Source organism: Euwallacea fornicatus, chromosome 18, assembly GCF_040115645.1.
Source record: "Euwallacea fornicatus isolate EFF26 chromosome 18, ASM4011564v1, whole genome shotgun sequence".
Classification (NCBI taxonomy): Eukaryota; Metazoa; Arthropoda; class Insecta; order Coleoptera; family Curculionidae; genus Euwallacea; species Euwallacea fornicatus.
The window spans coordinates 2,232,838-2,259,770 of record NC_089558.1 but is presented as its reverse complement, the minus strand read 5'-3'; the positions used below and the strand labels follow the sequence as shown (position 1 = coordinate 2,259,770).

The following is a 26,933-nucleotide window of genomic DNA, read 5'->3' as shown; positions in this document are numbered from 1 at the left end:
CCTTCAAAGCAAACCTACTTAACTTAAAAGGGTATATGCGGGCTACCAGAATTTTTTAACCGTTATTGAGGCCATTTAGAGATTCAATGAATTTTCTATCTGTTATCCGAGGCTGGAAAATTTATTTTCTCGTTCTAATCTCGGTTTTAACGGTCTTTCCTAGACATGTCATCGCAAAGTGTTTGCGATTTTTCTGATGGTATAAGTTTTAGGGTCAAAAATTTCGTTGCGCAATTTACGACATTTGTCATAACCAACATACCTTTATTCGCATTTCAATAGAAAAAATGTAAAGCAAGAGAAAGCCTCCGAGCACCTGTTGTCTTATCTCAGCCTAACAATGAATGGACTTAATTGCAATTTCCACGTTCACATAGGCCTTTTCCTGCAGGTATTTTTCTCTTTAAGCCTTATCAACCTTTTGGAGTTATACGAGCAAGTGTGCCGGAAATATTCGGAGATCTATTGTCTGTCGGAAATGTTAGAAGATCCATTTCCTACCTGAAAACGTTAGAAGATCTATTTGCGCTGGTCATTTCTCCGCAGGACCATTGAAATTCGTCGTGTTCATTATGTGCGTGAAAGCATTGAACGTTTTTCCTTCGGCAGGCCTGAATAACGAATTTGTCGTTCACAGCTCCAATGACTAAATTAGAAATTCCACATTCAATGGCTATCACAGTAAATTTTTAAGTTCCAGCGGTGTTGCTCAAGACGGAAATTGGTGTACATACACGTCTGGTAACAATAATGCTAAAACGTTGCAACTTAGATCGATGTTGATGATAGAGTAAGTGTAGCAATTCATTTTATTACTGTCCTCGATAGTGTGCAAATAATGCACAAATAGCGTAATTTCATAGAAGCCTAATGGCGTGAAATAATACACATCGGGCAGTTGCCTGCAATTTTCACTAACCTACATTTAATTATTCGCGAGTGGTTCAAATTAGACCAACCATTTGGCCGTAAAAGCAAAAAGGTACAAGTTTAATGCGGAAAATAGATACACATTTAATTCATTCACAGAAACAGTGAAATCCGACTTGCAGAAAAAGCTATAATAGGAAATCTTGCGGCGAAGCCAGTTAATTGAATTTTTCACATTGCTCAGAAAATCGAGCAAATCAGAGAATCTGTTTTCGATTTGTTTGGGAAATAGTTTTCAGAAGTTTAGCTTTACATAAGAGTAGCTCGCACCGTTCACAGTTCCGAGAGCAGCTACTTCTTGAAGGTGGTAATGGGGTCTTTACCGCACCGCATCAAATCGTTCTGTGTAATAATCTAAAAGCATTTATAATTGGGGAACATTCACAAGGTCTAGTAACAGCAGCTTTAGTTTTCAACACTTTTAGTTCGCGGCACTCAGTTGTTTTTATTCTACAAAATGACCAATTATTGCCTTGAAACAAAATTAATTAAATTTTTTCTTCACTAATATACCGATAGAGTAAAAGAGTATTGAGCAAGATCAGGGTTGCTTCAGATCTCATAAAGTCCGCCGCTCTAGTTCTATGTAATCCATACCTATAGTTGAGTCAGTGGATCTTTGCATATAGTCAGATAACATAACATTTTTAATTAATTGTGCAGCATCCCTGAATGTACGAAGGGCGCTGAACCTTGTGACTCGCAAGTTTAAGACGCCCGTTTCAGGTTTCTAAATAATACTCCTGCCAACATGGACGGCATATTACATTGAGCTTTGTGTCTCTAATGCCGCATTTTTAATCCAATGGTGCCTACTTAGTCAGTGACCCTGAAATGACAATGGTTCGCATCCCATGAGTATTTATAAGAGCATGGTGACAACTTGCACGCAACGATCCATTGACATGATTATGGATGTACATGTCATCTTTCCCATAGGCCCTCTGAATTTTGATTAATTTCTGATCATAAAGTTAAACTAACTTGATACGTGAACTTGTGAAAAAACCTCATAGGTGTCTCTTAGCTGCTTTTGAATTTGTTTTATTGAGGTTCGCGCAGATGTTTTTATAGTATTTCCCATTTGTTTATACAGGGTTTTAGGTCAACAGAAATAATTCATAAATTCTGTAGCAACCATATTTACACACATCAGACACCGACATTTACCAATTTTTCTCATTTCTGATATTCCGGTTTCGCCTTACTTAATGTAAAAAATATGAAAACGCTTGTGCCATTGACCTAGAGACTCTCGCCATGACTAGAGATGTAGTAGAAAATTGTTGTTCCCCATCGGGCGATAAATTATCATTCCTCGCTGTTTTAATTATTTAAACATTCAGAAATGAGATCATTCTCGAACTTACCGTTTCGGCAAAGAGAACTTCCAGTGCCGATACACTTGATCCATCTTCCTGATCAAACTCATGGCGGTTGGATACAAAGATATGTCTCTAAATACACATCACTACGAAACAACTGCAGTTTCAGTCACAAAAAGGTCCAAAGTACCAAAAACTCGTCCGGCATTCGCGTGGTGCGTGAAAGTATCTTGGTACCGCACCCGCTGCTATTTGGTTCTGCAATGAAATCTCTCGAACTTCCTGCTGATGGTCGGTCTTGTGACTCCCCTGCTTCCACATTTGGCCTACTCTCCACTTCATTTACGTGATTCGCATGGTCCGTTTTGTCCATGTAGCGATTCCGCTTTTTTTCTTGTTGCCGATGTCACCGGTACAGTTTTTTCACTGTGACGATACGGGCGCACTTTGATTTGAAATTTTCCGGGTGTAATTAGTTTTAATGGTCGCGATAATTAGGTTTTCCTGTAGTGTGATTAGTTTAATGCGTGGGTACTTAGAAATTGATTTAAAAAAAAATGAAATTTTATGGGAACAGCTTTGATGCGTTGAAAGTATTGATTTGTGGTCCCATAAGGCACGCTCCGGGCAGCCCGTAGCTGACACCTCCTGGACCTTTGGATTGCGGTAATTAAAAGGTCAAAGTACGTGCTCAATCCAGAAAAAAAATCGACAAAGAAAATACAGGAAGCTTGTCGATGTATGCGAACAAATTCACAAGAGGTTACGCGTGCTGTGAAGACTGTGTCCTGTTGAAGTAGGCTCTCGAATACTCGAGAAGGACGGCACTTGGAATAGTTTGTGATAGTATTACTGAATAGTGATATTGTCTGTCGATATATAGTGACCGGCAGAAATATTTTCTATTATTTGAATTTATCAGGGAATTTTGTTCTTTGTAAAAGTTTATGCATTTCTGAAAATTCAAAACGCAATTTACAAAATTCGGAGGAATTCGAAAATTATGAAAATGGCTCATGACTAAAGTACCTTTATTTTTAATTTCAAAGGGAACATGTATTACGAAAAGTCGTTTAGAATTAAAAAATACGCCCCACAACGAAGTGTCAAATTTCTATTTCATAAAACGCCTTTTCGGATTTTTTTTATGATTTACCCCATATAGAAAATAAAACAAATTTATTCAATACGCCAGTTTCGTTTCAGAGGATTAAAAATGCGAATAATATTATTTATGATATCATTTTTCTATTTGCGAGGAAAATATTTGAACAGAAACTTGAAGCTTCATCGTTGGATTTATCTTTTTATTCTAAACAACTCTTCACAATACATGTTATCTCTAAAATTAAAAATAGAGGTACTCTACTCATAAGCTATTTTCATGATTTTCGAATCTCCCCCAAATTTTGTAAACCGCGTTTTGAATGCACAAATCTTTACCAAGAATAATATTTTTTGATAAATTAAACAAAAATCTCATATGATGCGTACTTTCTGCCGATCTCTGTATAATCATGTTTTGTTGAAATTTTGATTGGTAGAAAAAAAATTTGATTACATCAAAAGTTAATATAGGTTTTACGGCTTCTCCGTCCCTGCTTAAACCATTCTTCGTAGACTTATTCGCTATATGTATGTGTAGTCTTTGTTTTTTCTCTCACATCTGTTACTCCATCCACTCATCTTGTTAGTAAGAAATCCATTGGACCGGCCCATATCAAGAGCCAATATGGCATACCACTATGCACAGGCCCACTTAACAGCATTGCTGTACATCTCATTACGTTTAAGCGGCTTGATGCAACCATTTGAATCTAAGAGGGTCTTTCTCTAAGGACTTTTATATATATAGGGATGTTTTCAAAGTTCAGTCATTTAATTTAATAGCTGGTAGTACTCTCAAAGAGAAATCGATTTACCAAAAATCCTTTATGTGAAAGTTGCCTAAAAATCGACTGCCAGGGGAAAATTATTTAAATTTTCTTAAAAACAATCTGCCAGGCTTATTAAAAGATGCTTCCTTAAATGTGAGAGCAAATATGTTGTTTCTACATGATAGAGCTCCGCCATATTTCAGACGAGAAGTTCACAAACATTTAAATAATGAATTTCCTAATAGATAGGTGGGACGGAATGCATCCATTTCTTGGCCTGCACGTTCCCCAGATCTAACGCCCTGCGATTTATTCAAAACAATAAGTTCATTACAATCGAGAAGTAAATAATGCGGAAGAACTATAACAGTGCATTGAAAATGTTTGTGATAATATTTATGGGCATTGGAATTTTATTTTTTACGCATTTAGTCACTGAGCAAGACTTTGCGTTAACCGTACAAATAGTGTCCATTTTGAACAATTTTTGTAGTACCACATGGTCACCGGATGCATTCCATCGGTGAGCATAACATAATTTCTAATTTGTTGCAGCTTAATTTAATATTATTTACTTCTCTTATTCTGCAATTTTTATATAAACGATTTTTGGTAAATCGACTTTTTTTTTTAGTTCTATTCGCTCTTAAAATAAATGACTTAACTTTAAGAACACCCTGTATATAAAAGATTCGAGAAAATCTCTTCAAAATTGAATTAAACGACGCGAAAGAGGTGAAATACATTGCACGTAACGTTTTGTATCCACCGTATGTTACACAATATTTATACCATTTTGGAGATATACCTCCTACTGACTCTTCATTCAAAGAAGTCTCCAAACACGTACCTTATAATCGTTGTAAAAACTCTACTACGGTAAATGTATGCTAATTGGGCATTTTTATTAACCGCACACACCAGTTGGTAGTATTTAAAAGAGAAATGCTGTCTTCAATTTCTCTGTATGTTGCATGGTCACTGCATATCGAAGCCCTGATTATGCTTATGAACTTAAATGAAAAACTTAGTTAAAGAATTTTATTTGAGAAATAATTTCTCGATACTAAGGAAATGTTGGTGACAGAGGAAGCGTCGAATGCGGTTCCGATTTGGTTCCAGTCACTGAGAAAATTTACACCAATTGAATTATTATTAAATTAGTATTAGTTTGTAGTCAGTAAAAATCTCTGCTAATGGCTGATGGGATTTTAATAGATTTTTATATATTTTGGACATGCGCATTTGCGAACAATACAGGGTGGCCGAATACGAGGCGCAAATATTTTGAGAGCCGATTCCTTAGTTTATTTTGCCTTAGTTCAATATAGAAACTCCTTGATCTCTTTCATAGTTTTCGTTTGTATTTATGGAAATTACCAGGAAATCCAATTTTTGCCCGTATCCGGAAGCTAACATTAGAACTAAGCGGCTAGGGGTGCGCTATAAAACAATTTGAATAGTGAATCGTTCCTGCCATTTCCTAATGGTCGTTGTTCTGGCCTTTCTCCTCTCTGTCTCCATTATCTCTAGAAGAAGGCTGAGATGCGTTTTTTCTTCCGAAAGGAGGTTGACGGGGGGAGCGCCCTCTAATACTTGCACTGCTTCGAGGAGCACGGTGCCACACATAGATATGACCAGCAGCGGGGCTTTCCTTTATATACTTAGTATCCTATCTGTATACTTTTAAATCTCCCTCATCCATCTCTATATTGAGGCGGCGTACAGGGACGTCAACTGTATCACCCCGTAGAGCAGTTGCCTCTTCCGAATGGATAGATCGTCGATAGTAGACATAATTCTTTGAAGAGGAGTAGTCGAACTAACCTGAACGAACTTTTTTTTGTTATCGAGAATGGGTAAATGCTTTTTTACGCATCCCAGGCCATTGCCAACTACCCATTAAAATTTCTCTCCTCTCCTTATCGGGGATTTTCCTCTTAGGCCCGCCACGTTCGCATTTCTTAAGAGATAGAGGTTAGTACATTTTCCATTGCTTCCTCTCATTTCCAATTGTGCTCCTCGGAGTTTACACGTTATTCTTCCGTTGCCAGTCCATACATTGCTCTTCTTTCAGTTTCAACTGATGCAAGGTCTTCATTGGGCGTCCGCCTGGTAGAACCAAAAAATGGTGTGATTCAGGTTCCAAGTGACCAGGAAACGATGTGCTTCGATGATGCTACCGGAATTAGGAAATTTACAAAATGGCTTCTCGAACTTATCGTGGACTGAATAATCACGATTCAACCACACTAACTGCGCAGTCTCAGAGACGCAGTTTTAGGCGAAAAAAATAACTGTTAATGCAATTTCGTGTCTGCACATTGGATTAATTTGGCATTTTTTTCGAAGGCGGCTTTGGAACGTCATGACGATTGTAAACAAACAATTATGAATCATTTGCATATGGAATCGAAGGTCTCTTGATTACACTAAAAATCACGATGATGCCGAGATATCCGGAGTATCAGAATTCGTTAAAATATTTAAATTATCGGTGATGTGATTCCGGTTGAAGTGACCAGAAAATGCGGGGGCAAAAGACTAGAAAATGGAGGGCTTCGATGATGCTACCGGAAATAAAGGATTTAGAAAATGGTCCGGCGAATTAACTATGCACTGGATAATCACGTTATCCACGTCCAACGCAGCCAGCGTGATCCGTAATAACGGATTACTCACTGCGCGTCAGAGACAATGTTTTGTGCAAAAAACCTTTTTAACTGTGGGTAAATTTTTATTGGTTTCGAACAATAATATACATGGTAAATAACAACAATGAGAAAAATTAGTAGTTTACGTAACGACTCAATTTTGAGATGACTAATTCTTAAAAAAGGGCGTTGGCCCCCATACATAAACAAAAACATAATAAAAACATCGCTCTACAGGGGATGTTGCCATGTCGACTTTGAACTCATAAGACACGCACCTCCTTTCCCCTTTCCTTTCGATTTTTCTTCATTATTTGTCGCAACATATCTGTTAGTCATTTTGCACGACTCTTCGTCTATCGGCAGTTCACAATATCAACATTTATCAGTTCCTGCCTTTTGATTCTTTTCAGGTAGTTATCGAACACCCCGTAACAGGTAATTGCTTTTGTGACATACAAATCAATTGTTCCAAATTTTCTATTCGCTCAGCTTTCAGCGCTTTTCACGAAGACCCTGAACCACGCTGTGTGGTGATTTACTAGATTACTCCTGCCTCATCTCTGTCCAATACTTTTTACCTCGTCCATAGTTTCTTGTTCTCTCTTCTGCTGCCTCGTCTATAAGAGAGAGTCCTGCAATGGCTGTATGTGGGTAATCAAATTGGAATAGCTCTGCAAGAAACCATTCTTATTGCCACTCTTCTGTTTATTTTTTCTAATTCTTCAATATACATTTTGTAACTGCAAATCTACTTCCATATTAATGCAAAACTACCGACTTAACAGCACTAGTCAGTGGCCGTCGTTTATTGGACGAACATCCTCCGGTATCTGGCATCAGCCTCATGAGTGCGTTTATCTTATCGTTAAGCCAGTAAAACAAGAAAAAGGTTCGGAATGAAGGTAAAAACTCCAAAAATAAATCTAATTTATTCCATGACAACTACTGTTTTTACAAGTTAATGTCCAGACGGGTTATATAAGAAAATACCGTATCACATTTTTATAGAAGAGCCAAAAATTTGATTCTTATATACATCCTATAACAATTCTTAAAAACTAGAGTTATAATACGATATTAGAAGAAAACTAATAAACATAATGGTGGTACGCATATCTGGTTTATTTACAACTTTCCCAAAAGCTGCCAGTACTACCTGGCAAATAGTTAGCTAAAGAAGCTGTAGTAGTGGTACCCTAATCGAAGATCTATGCAGTTTAGTTTTGGACGTTAAAATACGCATATTTTTCTTTAATGTGCTTTAAAGCTACTTTAGCAAGCGCAGTCACAAGCGCAGCGTTTCACTCTTTTCTCTGGAAGAAGTGGATTTACGGATCTGGCAACTCTGGATTTGGGTTCTTCAGCAGAAACCGATCTAGGTTGCACGTCTAAAGAGACTGTTAATCAGAGTTTCAATTGAGGAATTTGACTTAAAACTTACAGTGGGGACGAGTCTCCTCAGAAGCCACAGCATGAGGTTCTTCGGGCTCAGGAACTTGCTGTTGCATCATATTTACAGGGATATTTACAGGCAACCTGCGTATGTAGGCTTGTCTGTTGGCCATGTCGGGAACAGCCTGCTCAGTTGACTTATGTTCCATGTTCATTTCTTGCGATTCTCCGGAGTCTTCGCCAGAATCTTCATCGGAAGAGTCAGGTTCGGATACAGCAACAATAACCCGATCACTATTAGGCAATCTATAAAAGAGTTTTTTGACGATTTAAACGTTTTTATTTTTGCTTCTGTTTACCTGTTCAACTGGGTCAAAACTTCCTCAGGAATGGGTAAGCCATTGGGAACAGGACGCAAGGGAAGGGGACGAGGTTGATCCATCGGTTCCCTAGATTCCTGAGCTTGACTTTCCTCCCTTTGCTTTTGAGACTCCATTATTTTCTGAGCAATAATTTGCTGGATGATATGTTGAATAATCGGGTTGGGAGTGACATCAGACTGTTGTTGAGACTGTTGAGGTTCTACACGAATTTGCATCTAAAAATCCAACTATCTATAACTCTAATTCACCCTGAAAAGAAAGTATTACCTGCTGCGGCACAAACATCATTTGGGGCCTTTGCTGCTCAACTTCCTCAGACCTCTGAGGCTCCAAAGATTGACTAACAGGCTCGTAACTCTGTCTAATAGCAATGATCCTCTCTACTGGAACTCGGGGTTGTTCCATCATAGGTCTCATGGGTGGTCTGTATTGATCCATGGGTAGTCTGTACTGCTCCATTGATGGCCTCATTTGTTCCATTTGTGGTCTCATTTGTTCCATCGCAGGCCTCATGGGTGGCATGGGGGGGCGCATGGTTTCCATTGGGTGATAAGGGCGGATTTCGATTTGGGGCTGTAGGTTTAACAATTAATTTAAAGGTTAAGTGAAGATAGGTGAATTCATACTTCTTGTTGGGCGGGGGCCATTTGCTGAGGCATGTGGGTTTGGAAGGCGGTGTGGGGAATTGGTATCATTACCGGTTGGATCATGATGGTGTCTTGTTCGTTATCATCCTCGTCGTCTTCGTCTTCTTGTTGTGGTTTTTCTGGCTGTTGGGGCTGTGCACTGTAAAACGAAAAAGGGATTGAAAGTTTCCGCAGATGAAAATGTTTTAGTGTAAATATTGTGATACGGAGCCCTTAATAAAGTTGATGGGACCCTGTTGATTGATCCTAACGCTCCTTAAGATTTTTTTCTTAAACGGTCTTATTTCAAGTGTTAAACTAATTTGGAGGAACTAGTAAGAACGGTAGAAAATCATAACATAGTACGGTGAAGAACATTGGACAAATGACAAAAAGAATTGGAGAGAGGACACTTGGGTCAAAACGTTTATCCCGAATGTGTGTGTCTGATGTGAAAAAGGTTCGGACAAAAACTTCCTCACGGGTGAACTCCAAAAGAGCCCAAAAAAAGAGACTGCAATCACAAATAGGTGAGAAAATATCATGAGAAGACGACATATAGACCAATTTCATTGATGGTGAAGGAAGAACTGCAAAAGGACGATTTCCCCACCCGATAAAATGCCTGATGGTGGCCCCGGTGTGGAATAGGTGTGAACAAAGGGATGGAGTTTAGTTAGAGGGTAAGCCTGAAGGGAAACTACCTCGACATTATGTAGACAACCTAGATTGCTTTATGCTAAGCCCACGTGTGTATATAGCATATTCTCTAATTATTTATGCAAAAAAGTCTTAAACTGCATAAACATTATTGATGCGTTGGTTGCAAGGGAAGTAAAAAAATATAAAAAAAAACTCCTCAGCTCAGAAGTTCATATAACAAACCTCTTGTTACGTTCCGACCAACTTCTACAAATCAACCAAGTTGAAATGCAGTTATGTCTTAACGTTTTTGTGGTCATACGAAATAATGTCTTAATATTTCGCTATATCCCATGGGGATGCAAAAACTTGCAATTTCTTTTAGATGACACAGACCAGCGGGCATAATATCAAAACAAAACTATCCAAAACCGATTTCAAATTATTAAGTACTGCAATCTTACTTAACACTCTCTTCACGCTCGGTAGTACCTGCATAAGCTTTCACTAACTAGTATTGCCCAGATATCTGTTTTCATATTACAGGAGTTTTGAAACGGCAGAATACTATTCTATACTTACTGAGTTACACAATGATATATTGGTGATACAGCACCGTACTCCCAAAATTAACACAATGGGGCTTCCTTAACGACCTAAATTGCAACACGGGTAATGGCTCATAAACACACGTGAGATTGGCCAACATCAACGACAATTATGATAAACTGACGTGGGGGGCTGTGAAGTTATAGAAAGTTCATTTGGCATTCCTCATTATGTCTGGCCGAATTTGCACACAAAGCCATAAACACTTCCTGCAGCGGTTAAAAGTGCATTCTTGTGTTCTGGGACAAATATCAGTCTTTCACTTAAAAGAGAGCTTTTATTGGTTTCATTTCGTATGATCTTTGCTTAGAGTACACTGCAAATTAAAAGGAGAAAGATGATAATCATTCGGCAATTCATCACTACGTGAAATCTGCTGAGAGCATCTGCATGAGTCCAATATACAACGTTCACTTTTTATGTGCACAAAAAGATTGATGTTGATGGTTTCAAGTGTATTAATGTCCTACCTTTGAACGTTTCCACTTTCACAGATGATCACCATACGTTCTCCAGTCAATCTCTCAAATCTCGGGTCGGTGGTAAGATTTACTCCGAAGGGCAGCCTCACTGTTTTCGGTTGGTGGTCCACAACTTGTTCAGCGCGCTTCTTCTCCACAATGCAGTTCATTTTCGATCTAAGGCCAACGGTTTCTGGCATTTTTGGACTAACTCAGAAAATCCTTACCTTTGGTTCTTAGCAATCAAAGATCCAGCTAAATCATCAAAATCGATCTGGAGAGGCAACCTGAAGCGAGTCTTGGACTCCTCATCGGAGTCCGAAGCAGACTCATCATCATCCACTGAATTATCATCAATATCTTTGGCGTTTTTCTTTGGTGTTTCCACTGGCTCAGACTGGCGTTTGATGGGCTTTGTTTCCTCCTGAAACAAGCATTCAACCTTTGATATTATGTTTATGAAAGCTTGGAAGTATTCCCATAAGAACTTTCATAAATCGGCGATGAAAGCGTATTTACCGGCGTCAAACGGCAAGGTTTCACTTTTTGTTATGTAGGTGGAAGGTTAATATTTAACGCAATAAAACTGAAGAGAATTTTCGTTAAATTAAGAAGAGTTAACAAAACACAGCTCATGAGAAACCAAGCTGCATCACAGTGCATCGGAGGTCTGTCGTTCACTCACGCCTGTAATTTAAGCTTCATGGTACCTAATTACTACTAATAGCCTTGTAATTAGTTTGACACTAGCTGCTTTTGCACAACAACACCTCATTAATCTTCAATGCTACGAGAGACTGCAAAACGAGACTCCGTCTTCGTCTTGCAACTTCTAAAAATCTCTTTGTTTTGTACTGATAATCCTATGACCGTATTCATCGATAAATCACGTTTCGCCTACATTGTAAGGCCCTGTATGTCCTGGGGCCATCAGCTGGTAGCAACGTTTGACCCGATTTCGAGTTGCAGAGCAAAGACCTCTCGCTTTCACCTCGACTGGTTCCTTCAATCGTGAAAATGTTCGTTGCAGGCGGGGATCTTCATTGCACGCGAAACTACTAATGGCTGCAATTTATGATCAAACCGAAGACAAGGAAGAATGCTAATGAAGTGTGACACCCATTGGGCGATTACGTCAAATTTGGATAGGCCCCCAGGGACAAAACGTTTTATTATTCACTTGACAACTTCACTGGGTAAATTCACCTTTTCAGCACTATTGCAGTAGCGCTAAGTACCTTGGGTGGGGTTGGGGTTCAGTAAGGGGGCTTCCAAATGTTGTTGTTAGTAGCGGCCTTATGGGAGGACGAGGTTGGGCGAATGCCCAAGGCGGTAGAGCAGGAAAGGCGGCGGACTTTCTTGGTCGGCGGTTTTTCTAGGGGGTGGTTAGGCACTAATCGAATGTGTCGCCCAGAGCGCCAGACTTGCTAAGAGCAGCCCTGGTTATGGTAAAGGCGAAAATAAAAATATCCTCTATATCTGTTTTTTTTTTTGTATTTTTGGTATTTCTGTATTTTCATCATGGATTTTTTTGGTTTCAGGCTCGACTTTTCGAAGTTGGAACGATCATCCAGCCCTAAAAGGTGCGCCTCAACCATTCAGTCGCCTAGACTTAAGTGCTATATTTAGGATGAAGGCTTGAATGCATACAGGGTGTCCGTTTTTGAAGCCTAAATATTTTGATAACCATGAAAGACTCGAGGTCGGCTAAATCCGGACAAAGTTGCGTAATAAATTTGGACTTCAAAAATGTGTTTCAAAATTCGATAAATTGGGAAAAGATTTTGAATATTTTGGAAAAACGTTTTACAAGTATGAATATGTTCGTTTGATGTTTAATTCCAGTTATTTTCGACGTTTCGATTTTCGACAACCGTCTTCCACTTTCTTTCCTCTTTTAGACGCCACTCGAATTTTCGCATTTTATTTCAGTCTTGCGTGTAATGGAAACATCAAAAATCCTGTTTTCGCGCAGAGCACCTTGAATTAAAAAAAGTGACTTAAAAAGGCGTTAAAAGAAGTCTCTTGGATAGAATAATGGTCCAAAACTCACTTAAAATCGCATTGCATTCCTTTTCCTTCTATTTACTTCACAACATTTTTCTTTCTAGAGCATTCCGCCCCTTTTTCTTCACCTGCGGACCTGATCGTTTTAGCCCGTATAATAGTCATTATTATCTTTCAATGTCTTTTGTTGTTCTCATTGAAACCTCTGAATAGACCTGGTGTCTCAGCTAGTTAAATTATTTTTCCTGCACAAACAACCATTTAGTAGGTTAACCAACCAATTTATAATCGTGTTACAAGGTCTACAGGCGTCTTGCCGAGATCTATCGTTGCTAATCTTTGTTTAAAAATGTCTTGCGTATATGCCTCAATGTCAGCACATGCCATTCTTTATGATACAGAACAAATAAAGCACATCTAATGCTTGCAAGTAAGATCAGAATCAATTGTTGCCGAACCAGTTTCACTTCCTTCGAAAGAACCTTGAAGATTATTGTTTCTTGACACAAATGACTTCATCCTGCTGCAAAGAAATGAGTTTTTTTCTTTAATTTTTGAAGCTAAAGCAAACGGCGCATCGAAATTCAGGAAGTGTGAAATTATTAACTCTGCTATAAACAATTCGAACGTGACGATTTGTTATTATTATTGTTGATGTTGTTTCAACGCTATTGCGAAAGTTCGCTCACCGAGGAAGTCTACAAAAATCCAATCAAATGATTACGCAACTAGGGACATAGTGTTCTTCTGTGGCTAACCCAACTCGAGCTGGTTTCGATAGACCAGAAGTTTTTATCGGAATGCTGGTGAAATCTAGATAAATTTTCGCCAATCATCCTGTATTAGATGTAATTTAACTGGCTGCGCCGGAAAGCGTATTAAAATCGCCAGCAAAGGCAGGTTTGTGAGAAATTCTGCCACACTTTGTTAGTTCAAGTAACCGATATCAAACCAGAAAAATTGGTCAAATTAGCTTTCAACGATTTGAGACCCGTGTAAATTGATTAAAACGGCAATCTGCCGTTTATGCAGACAAAAACCGCCTGCAACACACCCAATTTCGGGTGGATTCAACACACCAACCAAGATTTTATTTTACCTTCGCCGGACCATAGAATCGGTTCTAAAGTTCGACTAAATGATCGCTTGACCACAAGTGACGCTCTGCCGTTAAGTTGCTAATGGAGTTTTGACCTTCAATATACTCGCAAAGCATTAACTAATAGGTGCTTATAAATTCACAGCATTTATTGTTTATATAAGCACAGTTTTAAATTAACTATTTTACCCGCTTAATCTGTGAAATTTTCTGAAATCTACATTTGAAAAGTGGCACACTACGAGCGAATTAGCGTGCCCCGGAGGCTTTTAAACCAGGGCAATCAGACCAAAAGGTGGTATTTGAATGTTGCTCACAATTTGAAAGACGATAGTCGCATAGGTTAGCAAGCTGAAGATATCAGAATGTCCGACAAATGTCTAAAAAGGACAGGAAGATAGAACCGAAAAAGAAATACAAAACCAGTTTGTTCGTATTCATGATGGACATTTGCCCTTGAGCTCCGTGATACATATCAAAGCGAAATGATATAAATACAGTGGATGCTTTACAGGAGCATAGACCAACTTGTTGCCCCATGATTCGCTTCACTAATAAATTATATTCGAAACGGATATGAATGGTTTCATTCAATGAGTTGTTGACAGAGACTTTTCTTTGCTATTATTATACATTCTAATAATCGAATTTGAGAATTGGGATACACACACGGGTCCCATAACGCGAAACTGGATGACCTTTAACTACCAGTTCTGGTCAGAATTGCGCAGAACGCTTTATATAAGATATTGACCATGCCGGTTAAGGTCAAGGAATAGATGGAAACCAAAGACCGATCGGGCCTTCCGAATTTTCCAAGATATTTTAGTTGTTTTGCAGCAATTGCTGCAAGCAGATATTTTGATCGATATTAGAATTTAAAACTGTAAATTTGGCTTCGAATTGCAGACTTAAGTGTAAATTCTGATGTTTGCCATTTTTTTTTAAATCCAGTTTTCTCGGTTTTTGCCACGAACGCTCGTCTCCAGTTCGAAAGATATGGTTGTCCGTTTGCAGTATATTTGGACTGTTATGTTGCAAAGCCTAAACCTGGATTCACCCACGATAGTTCACAAATTTTTCTTCATATATATATAAATATATATTTTTTTAAATTAATTTCAGTCCCAACTAATTTTCCATCCTGCAAAATTTTAGTCGAGGGCACTCTGCTGTCTAGATCGATTTTAAAATTTCTTCATTAATTTTGTTTATTTGTCAGGACGCATTAATAGTCATCCTGCACTACAAAGGCTGACTTGATCCCAAAAAACCTCACCTGTCTCAGAGCTTCGGGTTGGGGCAAGTTGGAATTGTCAAATCTGTCCGCGACCTCTCCTAGAAGCTCCAAATCCTGTTCCAATTGCCTGCAGGAAGCAGTGGCAGTCACATAGGCGGAGGCCAAAATGAAGATTCCCAACACGAAAGACACTACGACCACTGTAACTGCGATGATCTTGGCCACTTGCACTGCTGAGCTCTTATGTTTGTGATAAGCCTGAAACGAGAAATAATAAAAATGAGACAAGAAATAGCCTTGCAAAGACTCAGTATAATTCATAAACAGATATTGCATAACCCATTAGGAAAAAAGGAACAAAGACTTGTTTATACGCTACAAGTGCATATTTATTCTTAGTTTGCTCACGAAGTTACATCTTGACGAATGTTTAAAGTGGCCTTCGCATAAATGCTGTGAAATCCCAGAGGTTTCGTAAAACCCATTAAAAGACCAACAACCGCTTGTGGGTTTTCTATAGGTTCAGGTTAGATTGTCAGTACGTGTGATAGTTATTAGTATGCAATACTAACATCGTTCAGGATTCTGCAGCTTTTGAGAGGTGCTGTGTTGTTACCAAATTAGAAATTGATGCTAAAAGTGGCTGGTTCCGTCGTTTATTCTTGGGAGCATTTTCAAACCAGCTTGAAATTTCTAATGTAACCTTGTTTAGGGTTTGAATAATAATTCGACTTGAAAGAATCGAAAATTTCTTCAATCGATTACTGGTAGCAGGGCTGACCTTAGCGGCGGTTCCCTCGACGAATTTTTTTTATCGCCGCCCCTCTACCCTCAATAAGAACCACGTCGACTCCCCATAAGGCCAATATTGATTTGTATCCAAGCAATTCTTTGCTCAAAGAAAGTTAAATCAATTTCGTAACTTCTAGACAACCGTAAACGGTACTTAACTTTTTGCAAATGATAAAGTTAATGGCCAGTTTGTGTATAGTGTAGGATCTTAGATGTGGTTAGATGGGTTAGGTAACTTTGACATTTTACCATATAACATAGCTGTAAAGGATGCGTTTGAACCACGATCAAATCCGTGCGTTGTATAAGTTTTCGTGGGCTTGCTGCATAAGATTAGGAAAAAGGTATCTGAAATGTTTAGTACCATAATACAGCGAACTCCTATTCGAGTTGGGGTCTTTTTGGAGCGGTCTCCAAAACAAGGGATACCACGGACTTCATTAGGACTTCGAGACTCCGAGGATTCCACTACAAATCTAAAATATTTTATTAGAAAAGTGATGTAAATTTAAAGAAAAACTCTGCCACTCAAGATGGCTCCTCTTGAAAGTGCAAGCGATCTGGATAACAAGACGCGCTACTGACCTTAGTAAGAATTTTAAACCTCTCGTATCAAACCATATTTTTCAGAATCAAAGCAGTGGTTCTGCCCGAGGGATTTGATAAGTGATGTAATAGTTATTTATGTAACCAGTCAGAAGAACCACAATTCGAGATACTATTCAAATTTTGATATCTAATGGGGAAGGAACCCATAGAAATTTGCATAAATTTGCACGTATTCCATAGATATGAGCAGTTGTTGTTGAAGGTCCCAATTGTTAACTGAGTTATGGAACGAAAGTATCTGCTTTCACTGTGTAAGTACTTATGAAATAAATCGCGTTTAGATACCAGTAAACGGCAAAAAAGGATCTTCGTTTTTGTGATGAAATATATTCTTCTTGTGTTTTAATGTAATGGCAATTCACACCCAACCAATCCCATGTAATCAATTACCTTTGAATGCAAGAACTTTGAAAATAATGAACGCAATTAGTTCGGCTTTGTTCCAGCAGTGTTTGATTTATAAAAATAATGGCTGAACAAGGACACTTGTTCCGGTCGAAAGTTTCAGGGTACCTCACCGTAATTAGCTTTAAGTTCTAGTCCATGGTACTATTATTAAAAATTGCGTGATCACTATTATTTTTTCCACAAGTACCTCTTGTTTTCTATTTCTCGTGAGCAGTTTAAATCTCATCAGGCACAAGAGGATAATGTTCAACATTCCTGTATTTTCTCTTTGATTATAACACAGTACCACTTATGGGGATACTCCATAAGTGATGGCTTAACTAATTTGCCTCCGATAAGTTCTCATCTTGGATAATAAAATTTCAGAAAGAAGTACATTTTGCATTTCTTTAAAGCGGTCACTGACCTATAGGAGCTTTCCCAATTAACGATGCCGGTTTTGGGCACTTTGCTGCCACTCCTATGGCGAGTATTTACGTAAGTCGTACCGTAAGTACCAGCAAATGCCTAACAAGTTGGATACCGAAAGCCAAGGAAATAAAATGCATCAATTTGTTTGAATAAACAGTATACCAACCTTATTAGGAAACGCTATTTTGTATAAACTTGTGTTATTGTAGAACTCCGCTTCACTCACTAGGCTGAAGTTGAATTTCTTTTACAGCGGACCGAGTGGATAATAATCAATAATTTTACTATAGTGTTTATAATAATTTAATTAATATACAAGGTATAACACATCATCATAGAGATTTCAGGAGGCAAAATAATAAAAAAGCTAATAGATGCATGGTCAAAAACGCACCATTTTCAATGTACAGGGCGGCGAAATTTCACAATTTTACTATACGTTTTTCTCACCTATGTATGCTTTGAGTTACATTTTTGAAACCTTGTGCACCTATTTTCTTTAAAACTGCAGCAAAACGTTAAAATCATCGGTAACTATATACAGGGTGTTATGTTTCTTTCGATCATGTACCATTTTTTGCTATTTTTCTATGACATATGATACTAGATTTAAATTTCTTCTTCAATTTTTAGCTTTTTGCAAAATTATCCATCGATGCAAGTTAAGATTGTAAATGAAGAAAGGGAAAAATCATCCTTTTTAGTTATAATTATCTGTGGCAATTCGTAACATTTTATTAAATTTTTTAAAATGGGTAGAAATAAGTATAAATGAAAACATATTTATGAAACTGTTGAAAGTGGGCCACTTTGTATGTCAAAAATAGTGCGTTTTTGACCATGAGTATATTGGCTTTTTAAAATTATTTTGTGGAGCATTATCGTTCCCTGAAATACCTCCATGATGATATGTATCACCCTATAGGAATTCCAGTGTAAGTTCTTATAATGCGACACATGTATTTTGTATGCTCATCAGCTAATCTTCTATAACTGAGTCCAGTAATATAAGGTTTTACGTAATTATCTCTTTTTGTTCCCTGTAAAACATGATTTAAAATATTAACATGGGTAGCCGATGGTTGTAAGTAAAACAAAGTACGAAAATGTCGAGACTAAAGTCAGAGAAGGACGTGAATAGGCGTTATACAGAAACGATACTTGAAGACAAATCGATCAAGTTATGTACCTATCCTTGTCGCAGATTGCTGAGCCGTACAAATCAGAGAGAAACAGACTTCTCAGATGTTTCATTCGTCTGTTCAATTATAAAATCAAAAATTCTAGTTTTGACTTTTGCATAAAGATTGTTCATATTATTTATTTATAACTGAATCTTGATTAAAATAATTCCGAATGATATTTGGGGGTAATAATTATGTGTTTAAAGTTCTAAGGTGTCCTTACGTCTCTTCAAGCAAGTCGTTCCAGGACCACGACTAGAATGGTGTACAACATTAGGACCATGTGATATTCCAATTTATGTTTCCCCATAGGGGTAGATGCCCTCTCGAAGTTATCCTTAATATGGTTCTCATGCGATGTGCAAAAAGTTGTGGTTCCTCCGATACTGTAAGGTGGGCCGACCTTGTAGTTATGGAACGGGCTGAGTTCCATAAGGTATATTTGAATTCCTGATTAAAATGGACATCTCATGCTAGTCACCTAGTAAGTAGACAGAACAGGAGCATATATCGATTTAGGAGCCTTTTCTCGTAGAATTGATTTATTTTTGAGTCCCTATGATATCTGCTTTATATATATATACAGGGTGTCCCACAAGTGTTTCATTATATTTCAGTGATAATAGTATATTGAAAATTAATATGACTCCCTATATAAACCATATTCCAATAATGCTTCATTAAGAAGATACAGGGTGTTAAACTTAAAACACACCTGGAATATTTCAACGTATCAGAGTATCAATGAACAGGCGAGCTCAATTATGTATTGAACAAAATGGCCACCAATTTGAACAATTTCTATAATGTTATAGCAAATAAATAATATTTAAAACAAACTTAATATTATTAAAACCATTTAGAGAATATCGTGCATATAGACGGTATTCAATTTTTTACTGGCAAACGATACGTCGGACGAAAAAGAGTCAAGTGAGCATTTTTCTTCTAAATGAAATTAAACTTCTAAAAATAATTTTTATTTTGATAAAAAGCAGTGGCGCACCATGTTTTTCTTTAAAAATGTGCTGAGAGGTGTCCGTACGCACGTCACTGGTGAGACGAAAAATAGCCCTTTTGCATAAATAAATGCGTCTACATTAACTCTCAAAACATGCCAAATTTCACTTACATATCTCAAACGGTTTTGAATATATCAATAAAAGTTAGATTTTTTAAGTAAAGTTTAACACCCTGTATCTTCTTAATGAAGCATTATTGGAATATGGTTTATATAGGGAGTCATATTATTTTTCAATGTACTATTACCCACTGAAATATAATGAAACACTTATGGGACACCCTGTATATATATATATATACATAATATAATAATTGTGCAGATATTGTTGAATGGAGAATTTTACAAGTAATTTTACCCGACTCAGACTCATTAAGCTCAGCATTTAAACTTTGTCTTCGACCAATAAAACTTCGTTATTGCCCTCGATACTTATATACCACTATGGCCTTGTATCCTTGAGACTGTTTTTTAATGCACTCATTCCCACACGCGACAGTGCTGAGGCTATATGTTGCATACTGCAAGGGTGTTCGGTATCCAGAGAAGATAGTAATAATGTGTATTGTAAAGAAAGTAATAATGAAAGATAAAGTAATAAAATAAAGTAAAATGAGTAAGATCACATAAGTTTCGAAGTTATACACATTAATATATAGAATATTGCATAGGTATCTAACTATTCGTAAAGCCATGTTCAACTAGTGTAAATACTACCGACATGACATAAGGACTGGTTATGATAGATATAAAAAGTAGCAATTTGAGTCTCATCATTGAGGCAAAAACTATGCGATAATTGCGTGGAAATAAACACGTTTAAAATTAGACCTAGTACTAGGTACGGTGTTCTACGATCAGCTAAGCAAATCGTGCAACCAACTTAGGTACTTTCAATTTCAATTAATTTTTTTCGGTCGTTTCTCAATAATGATTCAGGTATGGACGCGCAATTGGAAACATATTTAAATTGGATTCTAGAACTTTCTATCGACCGATTAATTATTATTATTGTCAGTGAGAGGTAAAAAACAAACAAAACTAATTGTATCACTATACAAAAGACGAGGTGGTGCTCTTTTTAGACCGATTAATGCAGTGACTAATCATACCCAATCAGGATATTTTTCCATGCAAATTTGTGCACAAAGACAGTGAAAGTTGGCGTTTCTATTTATTATTTATCAAGACCCATTCGGGAGAAAATCTTTTTTTGAGGAGTAGATAATCCTCCCAGTACCAAGGGGTACACTCATGCTCCGCGGGTGTGATTTAAGCTCTTTATAGCAAGATTTTTCGGGACTAAAACTTGAAACGTGGTATACGGCATACATAGAAAGGGTTTCATAACAGTATGTCAAAAATTCAGAGGATAAATCTGTGAATGAACTTCAAGGAAAAAGTTCATATCAACATGGGCTCGTTTTCGCTTCCTGTCTGGAATGGAGAGAGATTCAAAACTATTATTTTTTAGTTTTTCCCTGATAAGTCCCTTTCGGCATTAAACATTTTTTTGAAAAATTGGGAAGAGCCAAAGAGGGATGCACAGCCGATTTTTCCCAGTGCTAAACAAAAAGTGAATAACACTATCAACAGTTGTGAAAAGTGAAACAATAATGGGGACGATGACGATATTGTTGCCCATTACCGTGCTAATGGACCATGTACTTGCTGTTACTATCAATTTGTTGTTCGACTGCAAGAAAACATTCCTCATGGCCTTACAAGTGAAAAGTGGCTTTTTGAGAGAGTTTTTGACCTGGGAGTGTGACACCGTCCCTTTATTCTTTAAAGGGAAGTCACCTGTAGGTTTTTCACTGGTTTAACGTGCTTAAGAATGCGTGAACAAAATTTCAAGGCTTTGATCTAAAAGCGTCAATATTTGGCTCCTCGCACGAGGAGAGTAACTCTTGAGTGCTGCGATTAAATGAAGTTTGGAAAACTTCAAACTACCCATTAGTCTTTTTCCCATTACAAAGGAGGCGTTAGCACATAATATGGGACATTAACACAAGAAGGCAGCAAGGTGCAGGAGAGCAATTACTGGGCACGAAACATGTCTAACTAACACATAAATGATAATTACAAAACCAATAACTTCAGTGTTTAACTGTGAAGGTTACGTGTAGGATTGCGCTAACAAGTTTTATTATTATGTTTTCATAAATATTTTTGGTCATATAAACATCATCGCATCGGCGCTTGTGACTGAAAAAAGGTCAGCAATTTTTGAGGTCATCTAATAAACCACTGTAAGAAAAGAGATAATAAGCCGGTGCGAGGCTTTGACCAAAGCAAAACTGAACAGAGGAAATGTCGAAATAGAAATTGCAATTATTATTATTATGCAGGTATTAACATCCATAAATAATGAAGATGACTATTAATAACATATTACACTGTACGTATGTGCTTCCTATGTAATAAGTACATAATGAAAAGTTCGCCAAGGAAGATGCGCTGTGAAATAGAAAGTTGGCGAGTTCGTTGTTCGGATCATGACCCGAAATTTCTCATGGCTTCAAATAACAAATATGAGAGGTATTCATTGTGCTTGATTTTCATTTTTTAGAACACGAGAGAATCTAACACGTACAATTTTAGTCAAAATTGATGATTGAGACCGCTGCAGTAATAATCACACACATAGCACATATTGGCAATACTATCAAATCAACGGTAAAGAAAATGAGACGTACATAGGTATATAAGAGGTAATGAAGCTTTTCTATTTGCACTACGTGTTCTCGAATAAATTAATTCGCCGGTCTTTCTATGCCTATGCCGTTGCAAGAACCTACTTTCGCATTCAAATTAGCTATTAAAAATTACCATTACATAGTGTAACTTCCTTGCCTGGCGACTTATCGGAATTATTATAATAATAATCATTAGTTTAACGATTTATTAGTTGCGCAAACGGCTTACGAATCTGAAGTATGTGTGACTCAAACGGTGATGGATTGATCAAGACGTTTAGCAGAATGGGCACATTCAATGTAGCTGCTACAGGAATGAAGTTGAAAATGTAGGAGGTTCGGTGTACCTCAACCGACAATTTAAAAAAGTATGCGGAAGCTTAGATAATCTAAAACTCGGAATCCCGCAGATTTATGAAGGTTTGTGGCTTCCAAACGTATGATCCAGAAACCAGGCAAAAACAACAGTTGATTAATTAACAATGTTAACACCGAAAGGTTTTCAAAATTGACAAAACGTAGTAATTCTAAGACAAATAGATACGCCCAAAAATTAATCAGAACTAACCCGCTTTAACCTGAACTGACCTGCATCAACCCAGACTGGATGAATTGGTGGAAATAGATTTTTAACCATTTTTACATGCAGCTCAGAAAGTAATGGGTTCATGAAGCATTTTAAAACCAAAATAATTTTTCCGAAATTCAAGCGGCGATTTCTAAGATCACTTAAAATTCCTGAACGAACCTAAATATTTCAAGAAATGTTTTGTTCATTATCACCATTTTAGTGACAATGGAAAATTTGTAGGGATTCTCGGTTGCATCTAGTTTTAGTCAGCTGGCAAAAACGTTCACTTGTATGGCATATAATGTGTTGTTCTTTGTAATTATTCTACCGATTTAAAGCAGCAATCATCAAGGACTTTAACACAATTAATACGGACACAGCTAAAACGCGGATCAAAATTGCTCTTGGGTCTTGTGGAAGAAAAAAGTAATTGAGTATACTTCAAGGCAAATACTTAAAAAAGAGATAATCATGCTTTACTATTAAATGCGAAATTGATTGAGGACAAAACAGCATTAACGTCTCATGTTTGACAAAAACGTATGAGGTCCAAAAGCTATTAGACGCATCAATATTATGTTGATTTTCTCCTCTCTTTTTTTGAGTCGGGGGGGGGGGCTTATTCAGATTTTTAGATCATTTCAATTGCGTCTAATCTCGCATTTCGGACAACCTCTAGCCAATATTTCATGCCGTTCAACCAAATGAAACAATAGAAAACGTCATTTAAATTATCGAGCCGACCATCTCTAAACAGGATCTGCGGCAATCAGGCAATGATTAGCGTGTATATGTGGAAAGAGAACAACTACGCAAATAAATATTAAAAAATGTTAATAATGAGCGTTTCAGAATAACTATGCATTACGTAACTTCAACAATAGAAGGTCCGATCGTTTTTAAAACCAGATATTAGTGGGGTTTTAAGTGAACGGTAAACTGCTAGTTGTGGGTCTTGTTGCTAAAAGGAAATGCACATGATTACTTTTAATAATAATCACTAATTATTCAATTGAGTAAATTCGGAATGTTTCATGCTGTTCAGAAATTATTGACGGAGGAATTAACCTAAAGAAGCTGAGAAACTAAGAAACTAATCAACAGCCAAGATGTATATCAATGGAAACTGGCTGGAAGTTAAAGCTAGCAGCACGTTTGTAATCTAGCCCTAAATTTGCTGAAATTAACCGGCTAAGTAGTAACAAGGCATTAAGATAACGATGAAGTAACAAATACTTGAAATGTTAACAATTTTTTCAAGTTATTAGCTTCATGTATTATTGTTTATATCAATGACATAGGGTCAATGTATCGAATTTTCCGTTGGTTTTGATTATTTGGGAGTACGTGATTTACGTTTAAAACGAGTTCATACGTGCGTTATTGAGTGTGAGAGCCTGAAGTTTCAGAAATATTGTTTAATCGTAAATTAGTTTGAAAATAGTTGTTGGGCAAATGTTGTGTAAGTAAATGGCGCATTTGATTTAAATTGGGTTTGTTTGTCCTTACTTTACAAAAAAACAGCGGTACCCGTCAAGAAAAAAGATATTAACCCCTAATTAAACTTGTAATATAACGTTATGTTACTCCCATGTAGATCATAAGTTTTTTAGTAATATATCCGTCATGGGTAGATTTAGTATCAATTAACTTTAAATCAGGGTTGCGTTGTATAATAAAACTTTCACCCTTGCTCTTTGTAAGAACTAGAGTTTAGGCACACCCACGTTTCGTTAAATTGGTATTACTGGAACACCGCAAGAAAAGATCAATCTTATTATATAGTCATCTAAGTGTTACTCTTTAGAGATATTTACAGAAAATTAGCCGATAATTGTCTCTTAGCCATACGCCGATCTGTGTTGGCTCTCAGTTTGAGTACTTGAGAACTTTGTAAAACTTGTAGACTCTCTTTCGGTCGAATGATCACGTGTAAATTAATTCGATTCTAAGATTTCACACTATTTCAATCGTTACAACTTGTTGCTTTATCATCTTTTCTGTCTCCGTTTGCTTTATCAACACTTTTATTCACTTAAATTTTTATGGAAAAATTTTTTCGAACACACTGGCACAAATTGATGGATGATGATGGATCTTTTCGCACGCATTCCTTTCCTGCCTTGTACGACACAACGGGGAAACACTAAATTTAAAGTTCAATATTTCAGCAGCTATTTAGTTCATTGAGGTTTGCAACTCTGCAGTAAAATCTCTTGAAAGGTTTCGAAATTACAGAATATTCATTCAGTTTCGTGGTGTTACAAAAATTCCTCGTCCCAAGGGAGCGAAGTATTTTGCTAAGAAGGCTTTGGAAACAAAATAATAACGTTACGGTTGTCAGTGATAATGACGTCTTTGAGTTGTCTCTCGTTTTATTCGCGAAAATTATTGAATTTTCACGGAAAATGTGCACAAATATTCGAAAACTTTATGCAGAGTTAAATATTAATTAAGTAGAAACCCAATGAGCGTTCGCACGAGATTGTGCCCGGTTGGAAATTGGTAAAAATCGCACTCTCAAAATACGATTTTATTTGGCAATAGCAGAAATATCGTGTCGTTTACGTTCGGTTCTCCGAAGTCGCACGATCGCCCAGCAGCATTGGATTTTGATTGGAAATTGAATTTAAGTAAAAATTTTCGCTATGAGAATAAAGAAAGCAGGGACGGACTTGAGACTGGGCAACGTGGTGACATGACTCTAAAAGGATGCAACGATAGAATAAATGGTTTGATTGGAGGCAGATTTTAGAGACTACAAATTCGCAGGTGACAAAACTGAACATTTAATTCTTCATTTAAGCTTCCAGAGAATGATTTAAATTATCTTGAACTAGGATTATAATAAAAGTAGTGAGCGGCATAAATGGATCTTGCAACTCTTAGTATAGTAGGAAAATCAGCCGCATTCTAATGATGATAACGACTGAGTCTCAATTGACCTAATCCTCAAGTAATAAAGAAAAATGTGTGTAAATTCTATTTCTGTCGTCGTTTTTCTCTGTTTCTCTGAAAAAATAAGATTATAAAATCGTCGAAGTCGAATCGTCTACAGAGTGTATTATTTGTGTACAATTTAATCAAGTTTTGTGAAATTTTGCGAGTTTCAAACAAACCAGGAAAATTTCAATTTTAATTTCTAGTCAGTTTCAGATATGCTCTTGGGTTTGATCTCATATTATGCAAAATATTGGTTTACATAAATTGCCTTTCAAATCAATTATTTAGAAATTTCCCATTGAGCGCAGAAATTAAAAAAAAAACAAATTCTCGTTATATAACATTAAAATCGTTTTCAATTACAACTTTTTCTATATTTAGTCGTCTCAGCATTTAACGGAAAATCACAAGCTTATTTCTGTAAAAAAGAGTAAAAATTAACCGTATCATTTATTCGGCTCAAAATGTTCAATTGGTGGAAGCTGTTTGCCTCACATCCGCGCTAAATTGGATACATTAACGGCTTTCAAAGTAGAACATTCCCGAACATGAGCCTGATGGTGAAATCTATAATTGCACCTTTACTATCAAATTTATTGGCCTCAATGACACGTTCATAATATGGTTATTAATTTACAATTAGATCTGGTCGTGGCACTACTTCTGTATTACCGCTTTCTAAATTAGATTATTTCAACCATAATTTCACGTTCCATACCACCTACGATAGTACTTCAAAGTAAATGCACAATCACCTTGAGAGACAAGAAACTAGAACAAGCGTCTAATAAACACAAGACAAAGGCGAATTGGTACTTACCGGTGGTGGTTCTGAAGCACAATATTCAGAGGGAGGATAGTCCGGTTTGATGGTAACCGAAGCCAAAGATTCGGGTACTTGCTTCTCCTCCATCGTTACTTCTGAACGAACGGAAAATTTAGCAAATTTTAGACCACTAGAGCCGATTATTATGCGATTAAGGCGAATTAGATTGCAGTTCTTGATGTTAGTGGACCGGGTACTCAGGCCGACTGAAGCGGTACCAG

General features: G+C 37.1%; 2 protein-coding genes and 1 long non-coding RNA gene across 5 annotated transcripts in view; 1 reads left to right on the top strand and 2 right to left on the bottom strand.

The window, feature by feature from the left end:
* pip (pipe) overlaps positions 1-2,599 on the bottom strand; it is a 13,957-nt gene extending 11,358 nt beyond the window's left edge. For both annotated transcript variants that reach the window (XM_066292801.1, XM_066292802.1), the window contains exon 1: positions 2,301-2,599. In XM_066292801.1, the coding sequence (XP_066148898.1) occupies positions 2,301-2,362 (62 nt within the window). In that variant the 5' untranslated portion in view covers positions 2,363-2,599. The remainder of the gene's footprint in view (positions 1-2,300) is intronic.
* Positions 768-15,266, top strand: LOC136344916 (uncharacterized). Its single transcript, XR_010733051.1, has 3 exons — positions 768-790; positions 12,444-12,485; positions 15,231-15,266. It is a non-coding gene; the product is annotated as an uncharacterized lncRNA (long non-coding RNA).
* Positions 7,700-26,933, bottom strand: Msr-110. Of its 2 annotated transcripts, none has more exons than XM_066292797.1 (9): positions 26,707-26,933; positions 15,288-15,506; positions 11,130-11,326; positions 10,912-11,079; positions 9,191-9,350; positions 8,832-9,137; positions 8,541-8,779; positions 8,231-8,487; positions 7,700-8,186 (listed from the first exon to the last, which is right to left on the bottom strand). In XM_066292797.1, the coding sequence occupies exons 1-9, from the start codon at positions 26,797-26,799 to the stop codon at positions 8,062-8,064; spliced, it is 1,764 nt and encodes a 587-aa protein (XP_066148894.1). In that variant the 5' UTR covers positions 26,800-26,933; the 3' UTR covers positions 7,700-8,061. The 2 variants fall into 2 exon arrangements, with proteins under 2 accessions (XP_066148894.1, XP_066148895.1); XM_066292798.1 differs by having other exon boundaries at positions 7,700-8,177; positions 26,707-26,932.

Bases quoted from the DNA above. Each gene is read 5' to 3' on its own strand.
- Msr-110 (XM_066292797.1), bottom strand. From the start codon at position 26,799: ATGGAGGAGAAGCAAGTACCCGAATCTTTGGCTTCGGTTACCATCAAA. The intron at 11,080-11,129 runs GTAAGGATTTTC...CGTTGGCCTTAG, and splicing joins TTGATTGCTAAGAACCAAAG to ATCGAAAATGAACTGCATTG. The intron at 8,187-8,230 runs GTAAGTTTTAAG...TCTGATTAACAG, and splicing joins TGAGGAGACTCGTCCCCACT to TCTCTTTAGACGTGCAACCT.